The sequence below is a fragment of the Bos taurus genome, chromosome 13, assembly GCF_002263795.3.
Source record: "Bos taurus isolate L1 Dominette 01449 registration number 42190680 breed Hereford chromosome 13, ARS-UCD2.0, whole genome shotgun sequence".
NCBI lineage: Eukaryota > Metazoa > Chordata > Mammalia > Artiodactyla > Bovidae > Bos > Bos taurus.
In genome coordinates, this window is record NC_037340.1 from 25,278,035 (window position 1) to 25,303,577 (window position 25,543).

At 42.8% G+C, this 25,543-nt stretch overlaps 1 protein-coding gene across 19 annotated transcripts in view; it reads left to right on the top strand.

The window, feature by feature from the left end:
* Nucleotides 1-25,543, top strand: part of KIAA1217 — an 821,092-nt gene that overhangs the window by 686,147 nt on the left and 109,402 nt on the right. For all 19 annotated transcript variants that reach the window (XM_059892822.1, XM_025000971.2, XM_025000964.2 and 16 more), the window contains 2 exons: nt 9,941-10,139; nt 14,502-14,595. In XM_059892822.1, the coding sequence (XP_059748805.1) occupies nt 9,941-10,139; nt 14,502-14,595 (293 nt within the window). The remainder of the gene's footprint in view (nt 1-9,940; nt 10,140-14,501; nt 14,596-25,543) is intronic.

Here is a 25,543-nt window from a genome sequence, read left to right on the forward strand (position 1 = left end):
GTGACTGCGCAGGGAACTTCCTAGTCAAGTTTCTAACTATCCACATAAGAAGGCAGTAAGATCCATTGGGAATCATTAGGATCGTGGCACCAGAAATCAGCGTCTTAGACATTCACATCTTTAACTCTGCTTGAATTCCAAAAGTTATCAACACATATTAGTGTTTTTTAGAGAAATGCTTAGAGATGCTCACTTCAATGCTATTATCATTTCTCTTGAGTCGCAACTGTGCCAATATGTCTGGAACAAAACCAAGTTAACGGGTTAAGTGCCAATGATGCCATTACTAATGCTCCGTGTCAAGAACGGGTGCCTCCCAGAAGAATATCCGTCCAGTGACTGCTGTCACTCGGGTTGTTGGGCAAGACTCTATAATATTTAACTATAAATAAATGTGTGTGTGTGTGTGTGTGTGTGTGTGTGTGTGTGTGTGTGTAGAGAGAGATACTTGGCTGCCTCAGGATCTTTGTGTGTGTGTGTGTATATATATAGAGAGAGAGATACTTGCCTGCCTCGGGATCTTTGATTTGAGGTATACAGCCTCTCTCTAGTCGTGGTGTGTAGTCTAGTTGTGGCATGCGGGCTTCGTTTCTGGATCTTGATTCCCAGAACAGGGATCAAACCCAGGTACCCTGCCCTGGAAGGCGGATTCTTAACCACTGGACCATCAGGGAATTCCCTACAATATTTAACTTTTAAACACGGGTTGCTCCACAATTATGACTCTGTAAGTGATAGTCACTCAGTCGTGTCCGACTCTTTGCGACCTCATGAACTATACAGTTAATGGAATTCTCCAGGCCAGAATACTAGAGTGGATAGCATTTCCCTTTTCCAGGGGATCTTCCAACCCAGGGATCGAACCCAGGTCTCCCACATTGCAGGCGGATTCTTTACCAGCTGATCCACAAGGGAAGCCCCATGACTCTGTAAAGCACAATCTAAATTAGGATTTCTCTTAAAATTGCTGTAGCAGTTTTTCAGCCCCTCATTAAGACTCTCCAGAGGGTCTCCCATAGTTGCCTAGTGTAGAAGATAAATCAGTTAAAAGACTTAACAGAGTCTTGCCTTGGCTTTAAATATCACATGTCTGAAAGACATAAGAAAATATCTGATTGATGTCATCCACCTCAGATACCGCAGCAAAGATTTGGTCTTTACCTAAATCAAAGTAAAATCTGAGAGTAAAGTTATTCCAGAAAAAAGGAGCATCCAGACTTTCCATGGAGAATAATTTTTCTGTTGTCATTCTCTTCTTCGCAAGACAATGCTTGCCATCTTGCTTTGTCCCCTACTTGAAAAGCTATTCCCTAGGAAGAGGCGTGGCAGCATGAGTCCTCTCAGGATGTGAAACATTTCGGACATCAGGGGGCATGCTAGCGTTTTTCAAGGAACACATGTAGCCTGGTCTTCAAATTGCTACTGTGTCTGAAACAAAATGTCAGCTGGTGTCAGATCTGAATTGTTAAGGTCTAAATAACGGGGTCATTTTATGGAACCACTATGTGGGTTAGAACACAGGGCGTGACCCTTGGTTTACCATTGTACCTCCCAGTCTGGGCATGGTGCCGAGCACAAAATAGGGGCTGGTGTCTTGAATGAATGAAGCCATTTCTGCAGGTCCTTCCAAGCTACATTTCAGTGTATTATACTTCTTGTTGTTCTTTTTATTTCCACTTTTTTTTCTCTTCATAACTGATTTTTTTTTTTTTTAAGTTTTTGGCCATACTTTGCAGCATGTGGGATCTTATTCCCCAACCAGGGATAGAACCCATGCCTCCTGCAGTGCAAGCATGGAGACTTAACTACTGTACTGCCAGGGAAGTCCCTGCACTTCTGTTTTTAAATCAGAGGCCTCTTAAATTCAGTCTCTTAAGGATATGCCACGACATTAACTACCCTGGAATCTTTTGCTTATTTTAAATACCAATGTCTTCCCCATTTCAGATACCAATTTACATTCTGCCAGCTCCACTGAAAGTTTAATATGTTCCCCTCATGTGGCCCATCTCTTCTGTCTTGAAAAATTACCTAATTAACTGAGTAGGAACCCTAATTGGCCAGTCTCTTTAGATCTGTGGTAGTTACTTTTTAAGATGATCAAATCAAAGCATTCTAATTGAGAAAATGTAAAAAATATAGAAAATCTTGATGAAGAGGACATCACCCATGAACTTAACCACCCAAAGACAGCCTCTCTGGACATTCATCAAATAGGTAGACTTAACCATGAACCTGGGGAAACCAAGGTTCAGGCCCCTATAAATCAGTAATTTACTGTCATAGTGATTTTTTGCTTCTAACGTTGTATCTTATTCTTAAGGAGTCGAAATTGTCATAAGCTTCGGGCCCCACAAAACTTGAGTCCATCACTGCCATTAGGTGATTAATTGATTTTTTAAAAATCTGGTTCCTTTCTGTTTCATAATACACCTTTTTTTCTCATTGCCATTTTCACTCAGAATTCCTTTTAATAACAGTGTAGTGTTACAGTGAGTAGATGTACAGTAGATGAATTGATTTATTAAGTGAATCCTGAATCCTCTAATGTTGGAATCCACTCCCTTCCCACCCCTGCCCTGTTATTCTTATAAACGATGCTTTATTGAGCATCCTGGTAAACACATCTTTGTGCATAACGTGTAGAAGTGGCTCAAACCATATTTATATTTGGGGGGCTCTTGATGCATACTGACAGATAGCTCTTTGGAGAAGTAGCATCAACTTACTTTCCCAACAGTGGTATGTGAGAAAACTCGCTTTCTCATCTCCTGTCAGCGATATTTATTGTATTGTGAAAACCTTTGCTGGGACTTCCGTGATGGTCCAGTGGTTACGTATCCACCTTGCAATGCAGGGGACACAGGTTTGAAACGTGGTCGGAGAACTAAGATCCCACATGCCTCAGGGCAACTAAGCCTGTGCTACAACTGCTGAGGCCAACCGCAGCAGCTAGAGAGGCTGCCTGCAGCAAAGAGAGATCCCACTTGATGCAGCTAAGACCCAAAGTAGCCAAACTAAATTTTTGCTAATTTCATGAGGCTATCTTTACTTTAATAATCATATTTTTTCTTATTAAACGGAAAACTGTTAGTTTTCCATCAGAAAGTACTCTTAACAGCTCTTTTTATTTTTAAGGCATTAGCCATTTGCTATTCTTACAGTGCACGTGTTGATTTGCCTAGTCTTAAGTTGAATTTGAAGAAACTGAGGAATTTAGGTCATTTGGAATTGTCACCATCATCTGGCTGTGAAAAATGCTATTTAGGGGAGATTGTAGAAGGCATTCCAGAAGGCAGGCACACATCAAATTAAGTTGGCCACGTTACAGGGAGAATTCAATTCATTTCAACTAAAAGATGTTTGAGCAGCTACTATACACCTAATATTTTACTATATATTACCCTCTGATGAATACAGCTAATTGTAATGCAGAATTAAAAGTCATGCTTGCAATTTCAGTAAGACGTATTTGAGAAAAATTCTTAAATCGTTAATGGAAAAGTGCTGGAGGAGTGTTTGGGAAAGTGACTCAGAGGTAGAGTGTGTGCCAAGCAAAGAAGTGGTGAGAAAGTCCTCCAAGCGGACGGCCCGGTGTGGAGAGTGGGCGTGCTTGATAAAGTCACAGAGCAGCAGACTGTCCAACACAACTGTGATGCCCTAGGAATGGAGCATCATTTGGGGTTAATGGGTAAGAAGAGGAGGTTGAGGTCTCTTTAAGTTGGTTTGGGGTGCTGTGACAAATTACCCAAGACAGAGTATCTTAAACAACAATGTATTTTCCACTGTTGCAGAGACTGGGAAGTTCAAGGTCAGTGTCTGGGGAGGACCCACTTCCTCGTTTGCAGATTGCTATAATCTCACTGTATTCCCACAAACCAGAGAGCAGAGATAGAAAAGAAGCTCTCCCATGTCCCTTCTTCTAAGGGTGCTATTCCCATGACGGCGTGTGGGGGGTGGCACCCTCATGACCTAATCACCTCCCAGAGGCACCACCTCCACATACCATCACAGTAAGAATTAAGATTTTAACATGCATTTTGGAGGAACACAAATACTCAGTTCATAGCAAGGTCACACGGTGCAAACCCTTACATCCTATATGAAGATAAAGAACACTTTAGAAGCTATCCCAAACTCTGGAACGGATTCTGAGATTCAGAAGATTATGGCAGTGTGTGACACCACGTGACCTGCCAAGTGCATTTCATTTTTTACAACATGTCACCAAAAGCTGTTGGTGACAAATGGACTTTCCCTTTGTAGAGCCATTGAGATGGAAGAACCCTTGAGACTTCTCAGAAGGTCCACAGATACTGTGGGGTTCCTTTCAGCATTCCTGCTTCAGGGCTCTGGGCCTTCCTCCACTCCCCTAGCACGTGGATTATTTCTAACCACGTGTCATCATTTACTTTGGTTGATTTCAAAATAGGAATCTTTTTTCCAAGCTGCCCCCATCATGCTTCCACATCTTCCAGCAGATGGTCAGGCTAAAAGTGTGAGGACAGCTAAGATGGTCCAAAGAGGACAGTTGGAGGAGATGGATGTAGCTTGATGCAAAATTTCAGAGGCTGTGTGCTTCCAGAGAGGGATCGTGGCTTCTGTGGTTTGACCAAATGGGATATATAAGCTAGTTAAGCCATTATACTACCTGTAACTTGAGGCGAGCTACCTGGACCTTCCGAACTTCCTTTTCCCTTCCTGTGAAATGGGGGCATCACACCAATCTCCTCAGAGATGCTGATTCCGTGAAATTACACGGGTACTGTTTCTGACACAGAGCAGACATCCTATAAATAAATGTATTTCCCCGGTCCTCTTTTCTTCTTCATAAAAAGGGAACTTCTCATCCAAAGTCCTTCAGACTTCCTCTAAATCTGGAGCAGCCAGCCCTCACTCAGAGCGAGGGCAGAATGCCAGGGCGTGCTGAATCCCACCACCATGCCAACAAAACGCCACCATAGATTAAGAGAGTTCCTTCTTAGATTAAGCGTTTCTAAATACCTTTCCTGAACTGAGAAGGCAGGCTGAACCAGGTGTAAAAAGACTGCTGTCCTCTGTTCATAAAGGCATCTTTTCCATCTTCTCCAGATTTTCATGATCTGTAACTGGACTTGTGTACCCAGCTGGCAGCCGCACTAGCCAGACCCTGAGGTAACCATAGTTCAGGCCCAATTTTTTTTTTTTTTTTCTTTTCCCTCAGAGCAGCCTGCAAATTCTATTTCAAGCACACACACGTACAGAATGCAGATGTGGGAATGAAAACCAGGCTCTTCTTGGGGGAATGAGGCTGTGATATCTGACTGTAGGGAGGCCACAAGTGGTCCTTGAACAGGGGCCCCGCCCAGGCATGGTTGAGGCCCAGACCTCAAACGTGGTTCTGGCCTTCGGATATGACATTAGCAATCACATGGAGAGTCACCGCATCTCCTGTTTGGGACAGAGACGTTGCACAATCCATGGTCAGACAGGCTTGAAAGGATTTTTCTGTACTCTGCAAAATGTGTAGCAGTGTGGAAGTTCTGGAAAACTAACTCCTTGAAGAAGCTGAGGATCAAAACAGTGATGGAGAAGAGAAAGTGAGCTGCTTATGCTTGTGTGAAGGGACTACTCTGATCAAGGAGATGGACACTTCAGAATGTGGTTCTCGTGCGTGTCCAAATCAGGAACAAGATTCCTACATCATGCAGCCAAAGCTCTTACAGCCCGAACAGATCCCCAAATGAACCTTCCTTTTGGATGACCAATATTAATAAACCATTCATTCATTCAACAAATACATATTAAGAACCTACTCCATCACAAGTTGTATCACAGGTCCTAAGGATACCAAGGCAAACAACAACAACAAAAAACATCTTAAAAAGAATCCCTGGGACTTCCCAGGTGGTTCAGTGGTTAAGGCTCTGTGCTTCCAATGCAGGGGGCCCAAGTTCAATCCCTGGTTGGGGAACTAACATCCCACATGCTGCCCAGCTTGACCAACAAAACCCCCAAAACCTGTTTTTAAAAATGCAATTAAGGAGAAGGCAATGGCACCCCACTCCAGTACTCTTGCCTGGAAAATCCCATGGATGGAGGAGCCTGGTGGGCCGCAGTCCATGGGGTCGCTAAGAGTCAGACACGACTGAGGGACTTAACTTTCACAAAAAAAAAAAAAAATGCAATTAAAAAAAAAATCCCTGGTGGGAATTCCCTGGTGGTCCAGTGGTTGGGACTCTGCACTTTCATTGCTGAGGATGCAAATTCAATCCTTGGTCATGGAGCTAAGATCTTGTAAGTTGTGCAGAACGGCCAATAAGTAAACAAATAAAAAGAAGACCAGAGGAATTATTTTTTTAAAAATCCCTAGTTTCATGAAGCTTCTATTTTATTAAAAAAAAAAAAAAATCCTGGACTTCCCTGCTAGTACATTGAAGAAAACTCCACCTGCCAGTGCCGGGTACACGGGTTCCATTCCTGGTCTGGGAAGATCCCACACGCCACGGAGCAACTAAGCTCGTGTGCCTCAGTTACTGAACCTCGTGTGCTTAGAGCCCATGCTTCAAAACTAGAGAAGCCACTGTAATGAGAAGCCTACCTACCTCAACTAAAGAGTAGCCCCCACTCGCCTCAACCAGAGAAACCTCAGGCACAGCAATGAAGACCCAGCACAGCCAAAAATTAACAACAAAAAAATTCCCAGCCCCATGAAGCTTCCATTTTGACAATAAAAACTAGTAATTGTGAATATATGGATTAGAGTAAATAGTGAAAAACTCTCAGGAACAGAAATGAAACAGGAGTTGCAGGTATAAAATATGAGGCAGAAAGGGTGCTGAAATTTTGGAGTAGGTGGTGAGGGAAGGCATGGCTGGGAAGCTGACTTGAATGAAAGACCTGATTAATGGTTTGGATAAATATAGACCTAGATAGAAAATATTTCTCCCGGATTTTCGAGACCATTTCTCCATTGTCTTTGGTTTCTGGGCTGCTGTTGAGAAAGCGAATGCCCTTCTGACTCCTGCTTCTTCCTTTGTGACTTTGCTTCCCGCCCCCTGGGAACTTGTAGGAACCTCTGTTTTTCCCCTGCCATCTGGAATGTCTCAGTGCCAAGCCTGATTGCCTTTAGCATTTCACGAACCTTTTTTTTTTTGGCCATACCTTGCAGCATACAGAATCTTAGTTCCTTGACCAGGAATCAAACCCATGCCCCTCTTTATCAGAAGCTCTGAGTCTTAACCACAGGACCACCGGGGAAGTCCCTCCCTCATGAACCTGTTCAGTCTCCAACCTCATGTGTTCAGTTTGGGGAGACAAAAAAAATTCTTATAATACCTTTGAAAAACTGCTCTGTATTTTTGACCTCCTTACCCAAGTCCCCATTATTAGGAATTGAGAGGCTCTGAGGTAATTCTCTCTCTTTTTTTTATTGGTTCTCACCCTTTTCCCATCCCTTAGTTTTTTTTGGTGCCCTTTTTGAGATTTCGTCAACTTTTTCTTCTCCACTGAATTTGTCGTTTCTGTTCTCATGGTTCCCAGAGCTTGCTCTTGCTCTCCAAATGTTCCCCCTTTCTCAGACTGTCTCATTGCTTCTAAGTTTCTGTTTTCTGTTTGTTTCTAACATGAAAGAGGCTTTATGAAATGTCTGGTAATCCTTGCTGGTCTGTTCATGCATAAGCAAAGCATGGTTGTACTCACTGGAAGCTCTTGTATGTGGCTTGGGCTGCTTCGTGATGGGATGACCAGACAGAATCAGAATTTTACCCTCAAAACTCTGTTGGTCTCCTCTCAGAGGATAGTCAGCTTTCCTCCAGGGCTTCCTCCAGTTTCCTGACAGAGATGTCAGCCCTTTGCCATTATTCTGGCAGAGGGGACCTCACACACCTTCCCCTATGTCTGGTGAGCCAGAATCTAGTCCACTGGCTCCTCCTCTTTTCAGTTTCTGCTGTGGATTTGTGGAGTTGCTTGGCTGAATGGGATGGAAAGGTGATGGGGAAACTTGTTGCTGTTGTAGTATAGTCGCTAAGTTGTGTCCGACTCTTTGCAACCCTGTGGACTATAGCCCGCCAGACTCTTCTGTCCATGGAATTTCCCAGGCAAGAATACTGGAGTGGGTCGCCATTTCCTTCTCCAGGGGATCTTCCTGACTCAGGGATCAAACCCGCATCTCTTGCATTAGCAGGAGGATTCTTTACTGCTAAGCCACCAGGAGAGCCGCCCAGGGAAAGTGTGCTGAACCATTAAAAAATTTCAGTCAGCCCTCATGCTTTCCAGGCACTCTGCATTCCTGCCTTCAGGAGGATATGGTGCCTCATTTCCTGAGCTCCTCCAAGCCCTGCAATTAAGCAGAATTCTGTGCCTGAAGACCTAGGTGTCAGCTTTCCATGGTCCGCTATTGTTTCCTCTCTCACCCCCTTAATTCTTTGATTTATGCTTTTTTAGTTCTTCATTGTCATCTGAATGGAATGTCAGAAGGAGATAGAAATAAATCAGTTGCATGAGCTGTTGTATTTAACTACAAGTCATAGTCTATTTTCTTTTGAGTCTCTCCTGCCAACGACTACGCCAGTGGTACTGGGAGAGGGCCTCAGTAGATTCTCACAGGAAGTGGGATTCAAATTCAACATCGGGATCTTCCAACCCCCGCCTCACGTCACCTGTCTCTGAATAACAAGCGACCCTAAACATAATGACGGAAAACAACCACAATTATGTATTTGCTCGTGATTCTGCCATTTGGGCAGGCTTTCCAGGGAGGGTCTTGTTTCTGTTGCACGTCGGCTGGCACGGCTCTCCTGAGGCCCAGGGTTCCCCCCTCAAGTTGGCGCACCCACATAACTGGCCGGTGGTCCTGGCTGGAGAATGGTGCCTGGTGGGGGGCATCAGTCAGGGCTTCCAGTTTTTTCTTCATGTGGCCTCCCAGCGTGGCTCGGTTGGACTCCACAGAAGTTTGGTTCTGAGAGGATGCAGACAAGACCATGCTCACCAAGAAGACAAGCTCCCACATGCAAACATGTGTCGAGCCTCTGTTTTGCATCACACTTGCTGGCGTCTCATTGGCCAAAGCGAGTCACGTGGCCAAACCTAGCCTCCAGGAGGAGGGGCCACGGCCCACAGGGGCATGATGGCGGGGAGGCATGGCTCACAGGAGCCACATGCGCCCTGGAACTCTAAGATGCTACCGCCTGTGCTTGTCTTGGTATAACTGATGTTTTTCCATTTTCTTTCTGATACATTAGGACACCAGACTCATGTAGATATTTTCTTTTGGTAGAAACATTCAATATGTAGTACAGCCCCAGAAATACTGTAGCATTTCCACTTCAAGCACACTTCTGGATGGACTGTAAAGACTTAAACTAGGGACTCCCTTGGTGGTCCAGGGATTAAGACTTCACCTTTCTATGCAGGGGGTGTGGGTTTGATCCGTGGTCTGGAAGCTAAGATCCCACATGCCTGGAGGACAAAAAAACAACACATAAAACAGAAGTAATATTGTAACAAATTCAATCAAGACTTTAAAATAGGTCCACTTCAAAATAAATCTTAAAAAGACTTTATGTCACTGGCCTGTTGCTATCATGATTGTGTCCCTCGTTAAAGACTTGGGGGAAAAAATTCACCCAATGGGGTCAGATGCCTAAATACACCTTTCAAGGGAATTACATATTGTGTTTTGCTTTAGGCTACCAAGGGTTAGCTTCTTGTCCTTTGGTTTTTAATATAGTTAAAAAGGAGCCTCTGTAACACCTGCCTTGACTCTAAAGAATAAGGTATTTACATCATAACCAGAGAGTGTGTTTCTTGAAAATTCCAAGGTCACGTCTCTTGTGACATGCTTTTTTGCAAGCGCATCTGGCACATTCCTGCCTGCGGTCGGATGGAAGTGGCTTAGCTTGTGCTGTGTGTCTTGTGAGTCTTGAGCTGTGGCCGATAACTGTGTCCATCTTGTGTGCAGGGGTTCTTTATCTCCAGTACGGAGATGAAACCAAGCAGCTCAGGATGCCGAACGAGATTACAAGTGCAGACACAATCCGTGCTCTCTTCGTAAGTGCCTTTCCACAGCAGCTCACCATGAAAATGCTGGAGTCGCCCAGTGTCGCCATTTACATCAAAGACGAAAGCAGAAATGTCTATTACGAACTGAATGATGTCAGGTAAGCAGTGACGTCATATGTGTCCACCATCTCACACTGACAATTGCTACCAAGTCTCCATCTCTCTGTGTCCCAGTGGAGACAGCACGGCTGTTGTCTTAATGAGCAGGTTTACCTTATCCAGGTGTGAATCCACTATCTGGTTTTCTAGAATTCATTGACAAAGTTTGGTTTACAGAGGTGAAGACAGACTTCTCCCACACAGATCTTTGCAGGTTACATCTGAAAAGAATGGAAAAACTGAGCCAGTCCACTGTTTATCTTAAGAGTTAGGGAAGCCATGGCCCAGGAAGATCATATGAGTAGTAGAAGGTTATACCTACAGGTGGAACTTAACCAACTCCTTTTCAAGGGCTCTTGTTCTCATAGACGGAGGCTGTGGATATTTTAGGTAAGGATCCCACTGGGCCATAAATTACATGAATGAGTTAGAATAAAAGCAGTGGACACAATGCTATTGTCCACAAGAAAGGAGGCCAAGAAGCAGTCTCCTTTGCCTGTTTTTTAAATAGTTGGCCTTTGCTAAAAGATCTCACTTTCCATGTGGGCTTTCTCCAGGGCTCCTAGTGTAATAGTGACAAGTGAAAGTGTTAGTCTGTCAGTCACGCCCAGCTCTTTGTGAGCCCCATGGACTCTGGACCACCAGGCTCCTCTGTCCATGGAATTTTCCAGGCATGAATACTGGAATGGGTAGCCATTCTCTTCTCCAGGAGATCTTCCCAAACCCAGGGATCGAACCTGGGTCTCTTGCATCGCAGGCAGATTCTTTACCATCTGAGCCACCAGAGAAGTCCACTCCTAATATAATAAGATGTACTTTAAAAGGAGGCTAAAGGGATTCCTACTGTGGCCACTGGCACGGAAAGGGAAGCACTTTATCAATGCCAATAATTATGTCATGAAAAGAAGGGACCGTCTGAGCCCTTCTTGCCAAACAAGCCTGAGAAACAGGACTGAAATCAACCCAAACGAGCTGTTGCTAGTATACCGTTAAACATTTTAGAGCTGAGAAAAAGATTGAGTGATTCATCCAGCCCTTTCATTTGATGGGACCAGAAACTCAGATGCTTAAGAGTTAAGACTTATTCAAGATCATGCAGCCAATTAATGTCTAAGCCCAGCCCCAAACCTGACTGTCCACATTCTTGATCAGAAATTGTTTATTCCCTCAGAATGTTCTCCTCTCAACTCATCTGGGCCCCAAGTCGGTTTCTCTGGGTCCCTTCCCTGTGGGGATAGCAGACTGCCCTGTTTCTTCATCATGGAATTAATAAGAAACTACTTTTTAAAAATATGCCTATGGTGCATAATAAATTTCTAACAGTGATCAGAAAAGACATATTTAGGCTTGTACAAAGGTGTGTGAGTAATTTAGAGCTTTCAACGTTTGACACATGCCCCTAAGGTATAAGTGTTATGTCTGTTGCCCAGCTTTTCTGTTTTTTAAAACATGTTTAAATATTCATGGGTATCAGGAAATTCATGTTTGTTTTTTGACATAAATTATTAATCAAGCTGCCATCAAAAAATATCCTTAATGTACAAAGCATGAACTTAACCATGAAGTAATCACACAATATTTAGACAGTATATTTGCAGTGTATACTCCAGTATACTGAAGTTCCAATACTTTGGCCACCTGATGCAAAGAACTGATCGTTGGAAAAGACCCTGATGCTGGGAAAGATTGAAGGCGGGAGGAGAAGGGGACGACACAGGGTGGGATGGTTGGATGGCATCACCGACTCGGTGATGGTTGGATGGCATCACCGACTCAATGGACGTGAGTTTGAGTAAGCTCTGGAGTTGATGGTGGACAGGGAAGCCTGGCGTGCTGCAGTCCATGGGGTCACAAAGACTTGGACACGACTGAGTGACTGAACTGAACTGATACTTGCAATGAGATAATCTAATGTAGTTGTTTTTTTTTTTTTTTTTAACATGGGTGTGCTGCTTTAAAACCATATTCTTGAATTTTTGCAGTTCGAGAAATTGAGGGGAAGGGTAATAATAAGCACACATGAAACTACACAAAGCCACTTTTGATTGTGGAGTTCAAGGCTGATGAAATTATTGTAAACAGTTGGACCCCACTGTCTTGCAGCTCATGCAAGAATTTTTATAGTACGAGTCATGATTTCCTAGAGATGAGTTTCTTTCCCAAGCCTCAAAGTATGACTACTAAGACTTTCTTTTCACATTCTTTGGGGGTATTGTGATGTAGTCACAAAAAGAGAAATGGGAGGGAAGACAAAGAGGAAAAGGTCCCCTAAAACTTCCAAACTGAAATGGTCCTTCTTGATATAAATTCAGTTGATAAAGCAGCACTTGAAAGAAGTGATCACTTTAAATGTTAATAATTTCAGTTTGTTTCTATCTGCAAAAGTGATGTTTTCATTGATTCTTAGGCTTCAGTACTGATAGCCTGACTTAAAAAAAATCTCATTGAAAATGTGTAAGGGGAACATCATTGGTTTATAAATTTGTCTATAATTTTACTTTTCAGAGTTTTGATTTACATATGCAAATGGATCTAAAAATATTTAAGTGGACCTAAAAATATTTAAATGTCTTTATTTGGTGATGAATGTACTATTTAGGCAAGATGTATGTCCTTTCAAAGAATTATTATTCTTTGCTTTTTTTGCATAAAATCCCTCCAGTATATTTTATTTGAATGGTAGAATAAATTTTCACCATCAGGATTAAATAGAACCTTGCCTGCCCCCTCTCCCAGCAAGGAAAAAAAAAACGTAGCGCGTAGATTTTACCTGAAGATACTGGCTTTAATATTCTAAACCCAGAGACAAATTTCATTCACGCCCAGTATTTTTGAAGTGAGGGTATATTTGTTAAACATTTGGAGCTTTCATCATGGTGTTGAGTTGTCCATATTTTCCTTGGGGAAATGCTACCGAGAGTTTAGGTTGAAATTCTGTGTTGTAAATGTTGCCATGGCAAACGCAAGCTGGGCCTTTTCTGTTGGTTCATCTTGGATGAACATGTTTCTAAATTAATCATAAACCAACCTCCTGTGTTTTAAATACCTTCAGAACCACATGAAGTTTTTTTTTTTTTTTCCTCCTGGCTTAAGTAAGGTTTTCAGTTTCTTCACATCGTCACTTGGGACTTTGACCCCCCCATCCACAGGATGAGTTCCTGCACTGAATCCCCACACCCTTTCCCTCTGCGAACTCTTCCCTTCCTAGTCACTCAGTCTTTTCTAGTAACAAGGACCACACGCCTCCCCTTAAGCAGACTTTTAAGGAGTTGCTTGAAATGTGGAGCGACAGTACAAGCTGGGGCTAGTCACCGCTTCAAAGCAAACACTGACAGATATTTGACGGAAGGAAGCAAGACTAGTCCAAGGATCCTCCAGTTCATTGAAAACAAAAACACAAGCCAATCATCCCAGTGATTGCGATCGGCCCACAATACGTGTGGCTGCACCTGGAGGAAAGGAATGTGTCTTCCTGCACCAGATTCCCTGAGCTCACCGTGCCAACCCTGGCAGGCATCACAGTGTAGACAGGGCTGAATATGCCTGGGGGGGCTTTTTCTGCCGATGAAAACTGAAGATGGAGGGCAAAGGATGTCGTAGATATTCAGAAGCCCCTAAATAATTTTAAGGTAGGCTGTTAGTGAGGTGTGGTTCTGTCCTTTGCTGCAGTCTGATTGACTCTAGAGTTTCTAAATGTTGGATTCCAAGGGAGAGACAAACCAGTGGAAGAATTTATCCACTGCTTTTTCTGGAATTCAACTTGTATGTAGAACAGTATTTTTTTTTTAATCCATTATGGAAGGGGAAAAAAAATCATAAAGATACTAGTTTTGATCTTTGTGGTACTTTTTTTCTGGATGGCAAATACTTTTTCTTTCCCTGGCTATAGGTGTTCAGAGGAAAAAAGCATTTTTTGTTTGCATCCATTCATGAGATAAGCAGAAAACCAGGTGTCTGGGCGAAGTAAACAATTAAATATTTAAATATTAACCAAGTCCCTTTGAACAGATTGTAAATACGGGAACTTTATTGTTTCATGAAGTGTTAGCTTTCCTTGCTCAGAATCTTGAAAGAAGGTTTATGCTACCCGATATTTATGGGTGGAGAGCTACGGAGAAAGAGTAATACTTTCCTGAGGAATAGGGGGAAAAAAGGAAAGAAAAGCTGAAGTCATTTTTCTCCTTTGCCTTATTTGTCTTTGCCTGTTTTTACGGTAAAAGAACTTTTTGTCTGGTTGATTGCACACAACGGCTGGATTGTCTGTAGATATCTTTCACCTGATTCTTATGAGCAGATGAGAAGGAAATGGCCACAAGAAGCCTCCTTTCGTCTGCCATAGCTATCGATGTTTTTGATTCCAGGAACATTCAGGACAGATCCCTTCTCAAAGTGTACAACAAGGATCCTGCCCACGCATTCAACCACACGCCGAAAACTGTGAACGGAGAGATGAGGGTGAGTGTTTCTGTTCTATTTTTACTTTAATTCTATGGGTCAAGCCATCATCCCTCCTCTGGCATGTGGTCCTGCTGTGATCACACTGAAACACCAGGTATGGGGGGTTCTTAACTGCTCTTCTTCTTGTCTAGTGACATTGTTTGTTGGTAGAGAAGTCAGATTCCCTCATTATTTGGAGTAAGAGAATTGAGACAGGGCTTGACACATCCTAATTCATCTCTAAGCATGGAAGTTAGTTATGTCCTCACTCCAAAGGGGTCCTGAAGATCTGTATGTGAAAGGGTTCTTGGTCTGTAATAAATTGACTGACTCGGAGGATCTCTTGCTGTTTTTTTTTTCCTCCATTTAAAGCAAAACTGACACCAAAACCTGTGCACAACTGCATGTAGAATCTATTAATATCTTTCTGTCAGCTATTCCAAGTCCCAGCATTCTAATTATTGAATAAATTCTTCACTTTCTAATTCAGGACTGTTTGCTGTTACAACAGCAAATAGTGTTAAATATTATCAAATGTCACCTGCATGGTGTTGAGGGCCAAGTACAAAAATCTGCATGTTTGGTGAGCTAAAATTCTCTAGATTTAGAGCATTGTAGAAGATTATCCAAATATTCAGAGCACACAGGCATGTTTTGAAGAATAAAGCTCAGGGAACCTGAAAAGGCAGATTGTAAAATTGCACTAATGCAAGTCCATTTGAATGGGATTGTGTTTCTCACAGTAATGCTAGTGCTACCTTCCTCTGCAGTAAAAATGAGCAGGAAAAAAAGATTCGCTTCTCCAGATGCACCTCCACCCCCCCCCCCCCCCCGCCCGCAAATTTAGAACATGCCTCGACATTTTCTATCATCCTTTCTAACAGTTAGCACTGGATGCTGGAGTTTACCTAGAAAAAAAAGTAAATGATTAGGTTTTATTGCCAAAGAAACCCAGGCACTGCCTGTCCTAGAATTGCAGGAGGTTTCTTGAAGGACTCTGCTTCCTGACAGTGAGTATTAGTTTGTGTTTTGCTGCTGTACCAAATTATTACATATTCCTGGGCTTAATATGACACAGATTTACTGTCTTACAATTCTAGAAGTCAGAAGTCCAATATGACGTCAGTGAACTAATAAAATTAAGGGATCGTTGGCATTCCTTTCCAGAAAATCCTATTTTTCCCAGCTCCTGGAGGCCACCCCATTCCTTGGCTTGCAGCCTTCTTCATCTTTAAAGCCACGCAAGTTAATGTCTTTCTGACCTGGCTTCCCTCATCACACCCCAACCCTCCCTCTTCCACTGTTAAGGACACTTGTGATTACACTGGGTCCAGTTCTCCTTATGTTAGAGTCAGCTGACCGGGCACCTTCATCCCCTTTCTCATGTAGTCACAGGTTCTGGAGACTTGGATGGAGATATCTTTGTTCTGCCCACCACACAGGGTCTATGAGTTAAGGACCAAGAGGTCAGGAGGTGTAATAGAAAGTGCTGGGAGAATCTCCACGTGGTTCTGGACTGCAAGCTGAGTGATGACATTGTAAGATCGGAGCCTACACACTTTTTGAGGAAGAGGCCTCTTGTGTTCTCCACGGCTGCTTTTTTTATGTCAGAAATGACATGTGATTTGAAGGGGAGGCTGAGCTGCTACTGCAGAAAAGCTTGGATTTGGAAGCTTATTTTTAGTCAGTTACACTTTCCATGTAAACCAGCTCCACATGAAGACAGATGGAGTCATGCTCATCACGAAGTATGCGCCGAATACGATGCTTCTCTTTGCTTTTCATGACCTCATTCATCTCTTGCTAAAGCAACATTCTTAAGAGTCTTTGCTCCTTGGAGATCCTTATTTTTTGATATGTCTAGCCTTCAGACTAGAGTTTCATGGTGTTCGGAGTTGTGTTTTTGTTACACAGAGCCCACACAGGGGCCCTAGAATTGCCTCTGAAAATCTTGTTTATGGCTGGGGAGGACACCTGTTTTTAACTCTTAAGCAGATGTGGAACCTCCATAAGGACCAGCAGTAAAGCACGGAGAAAATCAAATGTTAACCATCTGGACGGAGCCTATGAGGATTCAGAACTTTGACTCTGGGTTTCAGTGGTGTTGCTCTATTTTTACTTTTAGATGAGACCCTTGTGGTCACTTTCCAAGTTGCCCACAGCCTACTTTAGACAGTGCTGTTCTCTGGGAGAGAGTCAAACTGTTCTCCCTGGAGGAGAAGAAACAAATGTTCACCATCTAACCCACAGAAAAAGCATTCAGGTTTCAATGAAGACAGCTTAGAAATGAGACAGAGAACATAGTTTTAAAACCAACTCAGCAAAGAAGGGGTGGACAGAGTTCAACAAGCTGGTTCTCATCCAGTGGACTCTCAAAAAAATTCTGTACAGAAAAATTTTCAGTTTTCTCTTTTGTGTCAAAATGGATTTTAAAAATGTATAGTCTCATGGAATAATTGATCAGCAAATATAACAACATTCTTTCATTTGTCATTGTTATTATTTGGTGAGTCATAAACTGGTATTAATGAAAAGCCATTTTTAAATATTAAGACTTAAAAAAATTCTTATATTTCTGGAATAAACCACACTTGATCACACACACTCAAAAAACAAAACCCAACTTGGTGTCATGTCTGCAGTTTGCAACTTGGCCCCTTTTCATGAATTCCAGGAGCTAAAAGACCTGGAATCCCTTCAGCCTCACCTTTTGGCTCTGGGGGTTGGAATTCTCTCTCCTGATGAAGGTGGATGCCATCAAAGGGAAGGAAGCTTTGTTGAGCCCTGCCAGGAACACAGCTGCATAAGCCCACTGCTCGTGGTAAAAACGAGAAATAGAGAACAGAGCAAGGATCAACAGCTCTAGACTAAACCAAGGGGAGGAGTCTGTTGATAACTGCTCACCTGAGTTGGTTAAACGCAGTCCTATACCTGAGGTTGTTGGTCCATCGCCAGTTTCCCAAGGCAACCTGAGCCAGTCTCCCAGCTACCCACTTGTCACAATATGCCTGTGTGACTTGGAAAACATTGGTGGGGACCAAGGTCATGGACCTCAGAGCATGTGTGGAATAGATGCTTAGTGGGAAAGACACGTGCTATGTTTTTCATTGAGCATCTAGCTGAGCATGTTTACAATTGATTTATCTTTTTAATTGAGGTATAGTTGACATACTATATTATGTTAATTTCAGGTGTACAGCCAGGTGATTCAGTTACTCTTTCAGATTATATTCCACTGTAGGCTATCATAAGATACTGAATATGGGGCTTCCCTGGTGGCTCAGACGGTAAAGAGCCTGCCTGCAATGTGGGAGACCTGGTTTAATCCCTGGGGAGGGAAGATCCCCTGGAGAAGGAAATGGCAACCCACTTCAGTATTCTTGCCTGGAAAAATCCTATGGACAGAGGAGTCTGATGGACTATAGTCCATGGGTCACAAAGAGTTGGACATGACTGAGCAACTAACAACAAATAACTCAATATATAAAAAAAAAAGATATTGAATATAGTTCTCTGTGCTATACAGCATAAATCCTTATTGAATATCTACTTTATGTATAATAGTTTGTATCTGTTAATCCCATACTCCTCTAATTTGTCCCTCCCTCTCTCTCCCCTTTGGTAACCATATGTTTTTCGTTTTTCCTATGTCTGTGAGCCTGTTTCTGTTTTGTATATAGATTCATTTGTGCTATTTTTAGATTCCATGTATCAGTGATATCATATAACATTTGTCTTTCTCTTGACTTCACTAAGTAGAATATTCTCTAGGTCCATCCATGTTGCTACAAATGAGAATATTTTGTACTTTTTACGGATGAGTGTTTCATGATGTGTGTGTGTGTGTATGTACTTATGTGTATATATACACACATACCTACACAGTTATATATGCTGTGTGCTGAGTCATTTCAGTCGTGTCCAACTCTTTGTGACCCTATGGACCATAGCCTGCCAGGCTCCTCGGTCCTTGGGATTCTCTAGGCAACAATACTGGAGTGGATTTCTATGCCCTCCTCCAAGGGATCTTCCCGGCCCAGGGATACAATCCACATCTCTTACGTTTCCTGCATTGGCAGGTGGATTTTTTACCACTAGTGCCACCTGAGAAGCCCTTCATCTTCTTAAGCCAGTCATGTTTTAATGGGCACTTAGGTTGCAAACACCCTCTTCCAACAACACAAGAGATGACTCTACACATGGACATCACCAGATGGTCAATACTGAAATCAGATTTATTATATTCTTTGCAGCTGAAGATGGAGAAGCTCTATACAGTCAGCAAAAACAAGACCAGGAGCTGACTGTGGCTCAGATCATGAACTCCTTATTGCCAAATTCATACATAAATTGAACAAAGTAGGGAAAACCACTAGTCCATTCAGGTATGACCTAAATCAAATCCCTTATGATTATACAGTGGAAGTGAGAGATAGATTCAAGGGATTAGATCTGATAGACAGAGTGCCTGAAGAACTATGGATGGAGGTTTATGACATTGTACAGGAGGTAGTGATCAAGACCTTCCCCAAGAAAAAGAAATGCAAAAAGGCAAAATGGTTGTCTGATGAGGCCTTACAAATAGCTGAGAAAAGAAGAGAAGCTAAAGGTAAAGGAGAAAAAGAAAGATATACCCATTTGAATGCAGAGTTCCACAGAATAGCAAGAAGAGATAAGAAAGACTTCCTCAGTGATCAATGAAAAGAAAAAGAGGAAAACAATGGAATGGGAAAGACTAGCGATGTCTTCAAGAAAATTAGAGATACCAAGGGAACATTTCATGGAAAGATGAGTGCAATAAAGGACAGAAATGGTATGGACCTAACAGAAGCAGAAGATATTAAGAAGATGTGGCAAGAATATACAGAAGAGCTATACAAAAAAGGTCTTCATGACCTAGATAACCACGATGGTGTGATCACTCACCTAGAGCCAGACATCCTGGAATGTGAAGTCAAGTGGGCTGTAGGAAGCATCACTACAAACAAAGCTAGTGGAGGTGATGGAATTCCAGTTGAGCTATTTCAAATCCTAAAAGATGATGCTGTGAAAGTGTTGCACTCAATATGTGAGCAAATCTGGAAAACTCAGCAGTGGCCACAGGACTGGAAAAGATCAGTTTTTGTTCCAATCCCAAAGAAGGGCAATGCCAAAGAATGCTCAAAGTACCACACAATCGCAGTCATCTCACATGCTAGCAAAGTAATGCTCAAAATTCTCAAAGCCAGGCTTCAATAGTACGTGAACCGTGAACTTCCAGATGTTCAAGCTGGATTTCGAAAAGGCAGAGGAACCAAAGATCAAATTGCCAACATCCGCTGGATCATTGAAAAAGCAAGAGAGTTCCAGAAGAACATCTACGTTTACTTTATTGACTATGCCAAAGCCTTTGACTGTGTGGATCACAACAAACTGGAAAATTCTTCAAGAGATGGGAATACCAGACCACCTGACCTGCCTCTTGAGAAAGCTGTATGCAGATCAAGAAACAACAGTTTGAACTGGACATGGAACAACAGACTGGTTCCAAATTGGGAAAGGAGTACGTCAAGGCTGTATATTGCCACCCTGTTTATTTAACTTATATGCAGAGTACATCATGAGAAATGCTGGACTGGATGAAGCACAAGCTGTAATCAAGATTGCCAGGAGAAATATCAATAACCTCAGATATGCAGATGACCCCACCCTTATGGCAGAAAGTGAAGAAGAACTAAAGGGCCTCTTGATGAAAGTGAAAGAGGAGAGTAAAAAAGTTGCCTTAAAACTCAACATTCAGAAAACTAAGATCATGGCATCTGGTCCCATCACTTCATGGCAAATAGATGGGGAAACAATGGAAACGGTGAGAGGCTTTATTTTTTGGGGCTCCAAAATCACTGCAGATGGTGACTGCTACCATGAAATTAAAAGATGCTTGCTCCTTGAAAGAAAAGCTATGACCAACTTAGACAGCATATTAAAAAGCAGAGACATTACTTTGCCAACAAAGGTCCATCTAGTCAAAGCTATGGTTTTTTCAGTAGTCGTGTATGGATATGAGAGTTGGACTACAAAGAAAGCTGAGCGCCAAAGAATTGACGCTTTTGAACTGTGGTGTTGGAGAATACTCTTTAGAGTCCCTTGGACTGCAAGGAGATCCAACCAGTCCATCCTAAAGGAAATCAGTCCTAAATATTCATTGGAAGGACTGATGCTGAAGCTGAAACTCCAATACTTTGGCCACCTGATGTGAAGAACTGACTCATTTGTAAAGACCCTGATGCTGGGAAAGATTGAAGGTGGGAGGAAAAGGGTACGACAGAGGATGAGATGGTTGAATGGCATCACTGATTCAACGGCCATGAGTTTGAGTAGGCTCTGGGGGTTGGCGATGGACAGGGAAGCCTGGCGTGCTACAATCCATGGGGTCACAAAGATTCGGACACAATAGCGACTGAACGGAACGGAACTAGGTTGCTTCCATATCTTGGCTATTGTGAACAGTGCTGCTGTGAACAATGGGATGCATGTATCTTTTCAATTTAGAGTTTTCTTTTCTTCCAGAACTGAGCGTTTTTGAAGCAATCTATCCAGGGAGACTCGTGGTTCTCTGCTAGAACTGAGCATCTCCTGATTCTTTACACATGGGTGCAAATCACCCTGATCTAAATGAATTGCCTGGCTTTTGTTTCATCACATTAGATAGTAGCTTTGATAATTCAATTCCTAAGGGGCTGAGCTCATCACATGGAATGGGCCCTTTTGCTAAAATTACATATGTACTCACAAGTTTGTAATTCACACATGTACAACTCAGAAGATGAGATATTCCATTCCACAGCTCTCAGAGGGTACCAGGGACTTCCCATTCACTGAACCTAGTGGGTTTTTTTCCCCAGTTTTCAGGCTTTTCCACTTTCTTCTAAATTACGTGTTTATTGGCTGTATTGGGTCTTAGTTGCGGTGTATGGGATCTCGTTCCCTGACCAGGGTTCTAACCCTGGCCCCCTGAATTGGGTGTGAGGAGTCCTAGGCACTGGACTATAGGGAAGTCCCTTTTTCACCTTCATGTGTGCTTTGAGATTACTTACTGAGGTTCTTTGCTGCGATCAGTCAGTTCTCTGCTTTCTCTATGAGCTGAATTTTTACTCGCGTATTAAACAGTTTCCACATTTGCATAGAGAACACATTCCCCAGTATTGGCTCTGCATCTTAAATAACTTTCAAATGCCCAAATCAGTCACTGCCCCCCAGACTTCTTCTGTCTGAGCCCTGAATTTGACAGTGATGGGTGGTCTCCTTAGAAACCTTGGTTTCCATTACACTGCCATCTCTGAATCCCTTGCATACATGCAGACATACCCCAGCCTTCTTCACTAACTCTTCTTTTTTCTCTAGTCCTCTACCTGGTCTGCAGGGCCTTTAGCCAGGCTTTATGAGTGTGTGTGTGTGTGTGTGTGTGTGTGTGTTTTAATTTGCTCTTTTTCTTTCATCTGTACCTTTCCACTTGTCATTTTTGTGTTACTGCTAATTTAACCATTAGGTCAGTGTAGACGACCCTTGAAACTGTCCTAGCTCTGCTGTTTCTCTAGAGTGCAAGACCAGTGTTCAGCTTCCAAGCAGTTGTCTCCGTATGGATATTCTTCCAATGTTTCTAGTGTATCCTGTCGAAGAAGAAAACAATAAACCCTGGTCTTTCTTTCCACCACCAACCTCCTCCTGCTTGTTGTCCTGTGTTTGTGAATGAAGGCGTGACTGCTGACGGTGTGTCTAGGAGTGCGGTACCTGTGTGTTTAAATGAGAGGGAGAGAAATGATTTTAAAAGTTGAGTTGTCAGTGAGTCTTCAGTGACCTAACTCCTGTTTTTCACGGCATCCCGCCGTCCTCAGAGCCCGTCCATCTCGCTCTGCAGGGCCTCTTACGCACCACCCTGCAGCCCTGGCCTGCACCGTGACTCTCACAGGAGCCAACGTTTTTGCGCCTTTGACGAAGCATGTTCATGGGTGATTTCATTTAAATCCTCAAGACACCATTTTGAGGCAGGTATTGGTACAAGCCCTTGTATTTATAGCTCAGAAAACAGTTTCTTAAGTCTGTTGAAGACGTCTGCCCCAGGCCACACAGCGAGAGAGTGCAGAGCTGAGATCTGAATCTGGGCAGCTTGGCTGCAGGCTCCAGGCTCTTAGCAGCGCTGCTCTTATGCTGTAGTGACAGCATGCTTTATTTTTCTCTCAGTTGGTAATGCAGCAGCTTTTAACCAGTCTCCCCAACTCTTATTCCAACCTAGCAGCAATTTCCCAAGTCATCTCTCGACTTCCCATTGTGCAAAAGCCCGACTTCCCATTGTGCGAAAGACTAGCACAGGCTGGAATTTCCTTGGCAGTCTGGTGGCTACAACTCCATGCTTCCATTGCAGGGGTCACAGTTTCGATCCCTGGTCGGGGAACTAAGATCCTACAAGCGGCATGGCACAGCCAAAAAAAAAGGGAATAGCACAGGCTGATTATCGTATCGCCTCCTCCCAAGCTGAGCCACCTCAGTTCCTGCTCTGAGTCTCTGAAATGCGCTCTTCCTCCCTCCATGATGTCTTGCAAAATCCATCCACCCAGCATACAACAGGACAATAGCTCAGTTCTGTTGACAAGTATGGTAAAAGGGTGAGCAGAGACACTGTTCCATTTCTCAGGTCTCTTCTGTCCGCTAACAACCCAAAAGCCATGTGTGCAGCACATTTGGATCCTGACTGGGACAAACCAAATGTAAAAGACATCTTTGAAACTGTTTGGGAAGTTTGAACATGTGTTAGGAATCAGATGATATTAATGGATAACCGGTAATTCTGTTGGGTATAATAATGACTCGGTGGTTATGTTTTTAAAAATGAGACCCACTGAAGTATTTTACAGGCTAAAATGGTACAGCTGCTGGGGTTTGCTTTAAAATGCTCTGGCAAAACAAACCCCCAAAGTGGAAATGATGAAACAAAATTGGTAAAATGTTGAAAAATGTCAGAGCTGGATGCTGTGAGTTCATTATGTTATTTTCTTTACTTATTTTTATGGTTGGTGGAAATATCCATAATAAAATGTTTAAAAAAAAAACCTCTGTTTTAGAGGACAAGTAAAAGACTGCCTACTCTGTGAAGCCTTCTCTGTCAGATTTAATCTTTCCTTTTGGGGAGTCATGTTGTACATTCTCCTGGTGTTTTAATCATTTGGATGCTTGTGCATCCCATCCCATAAGAGTACAAGTTCTTCAGAGGCACACGCCTGCTCATGTTCCTCTTGTATGCCTCAGAAAGCCAGTCTTCGTGTCTCATCTGTGGCAAGTGTAAACGCTTGTTAAGCCGATCTGTTGAGTACTATAATGATGGTGCTCCAAACGGTGTATTATTCATCTTCTGCCATTAATGAGAACCACTGTATAAATATCTCTCTGTTCTCATCACCAGAAATAGTTGTGCTTCTCCCGGTTTATTTTTATCATATGGACACTTTGAATCTTGTAAGTGATCATTTTCCCTCTTTGTGTTGCTACTCTAAGGCTTAGAATTAAATTCGTGGCCCACCCACAGCCAGCGCACAGGCATTCACGGCGTGTGTGTTGGTTGGGGTGTCCTGGCTTTGTGCCTGGCCTCTATTTTTAATTTTCCAGCTTTCATCTTCTTTCTGTCATACATTCCAATCTGACTTTTGGTGGGGGCCAAACTGTAGTGATTTGTGTAGAGTCTTCATTTCCTTGTGAAATCAGTCATGGTACGTAAGTAGTATTCATTCTGTTCCATTGTGTTTCCCAATGTGAGACCATTCTGCATCCACATAGAAGGCAATGTGTTAAATACTTTACATGTTTTTTTTTTTTTTTTTTAGTACATGTTATTTAAATGAGTCAACAACTCTGCACACTGACTCAGTCTTTATAGATGGTAAAATTGAGGCCAGTGACGTCTTTCCCAGGCCCAAACAGCTGGTATATGTCAAACATAGGATTTGAACCTGGTTATGACTCTTTCTACTTAGCCCACAGCCTCCCTTCCTTGACATTTCCCTTCAGGCTTTGCAAGTTTTGAAATGATGCTCTTAACAAGATTTTAGAACACGTGAAATATCTTTTTAAAGTATTTGTTTCACTTCTTGATTCTCTTGTGTCTATATATTATGTATCTGTTTCCTGGCCTCCTTTTATAGTGAACATGCTCCATTCTCTTCTCTTCTGAGTGGGCTAAAAGGGTATCCCACCCGGAAAAAAGAAGGGAATTCCCTGGCAGTCCAGTAGTTGGGATTCCACACTACCCCTGCCGCGGGCATGGGTTTGATCCTTGGTCGGGGAACTAAGATTCCACTTACCACCTGGCATGGCCAAACAAAATAAAAGAAAGAAAAAAAAAATATATATATATATATATTATTTAGTATGTATGTGTGAAGTTGGCCTGCCACAGAGTTCAGGGCCCTTTTTTCTACAGGGCAGTGCTCTGGTTGAAAAGAAGGGTTTGGGATTTGAGGGAAGACAAGAAAACCCCTCAGAAACAGAAGTTTAGGAAACCACTCCTAGCTGATTTTCTTTCATTCTCTCAACATCCTCCTTGACCCAGCTGCCCCATGTCCCCTTCACTCACATAATGGCATTGGTACTAATAACTAAGACTTACATTGTGCCAGGTAGTGTGCCGAGTATTGTGCTCATAATCACTCTCATTTGTTCAGAACAACCCAGTGTGAGGGGAATTCTTATGACCCCCCTGTTTCAGATGTGGATCAGAGAGGTCAGGAAACCTTCTCAAAGCCACACAGCACATCAGAGATGGAGCTAGTTTCAGAGCCAGACAGACCAGCTCCAAAACTGGCCTCCTCGTCCCTCCAGTGGTCCCTACTGACCTTCCCCACAGCACTGGCTTCATCGTCAGGACCCATGTGCTACTCATTTTTTTAATTATGTAAGTTTCAGGTGTGTGGTATCTGTATACAAACTCCAGAGTGGTCAT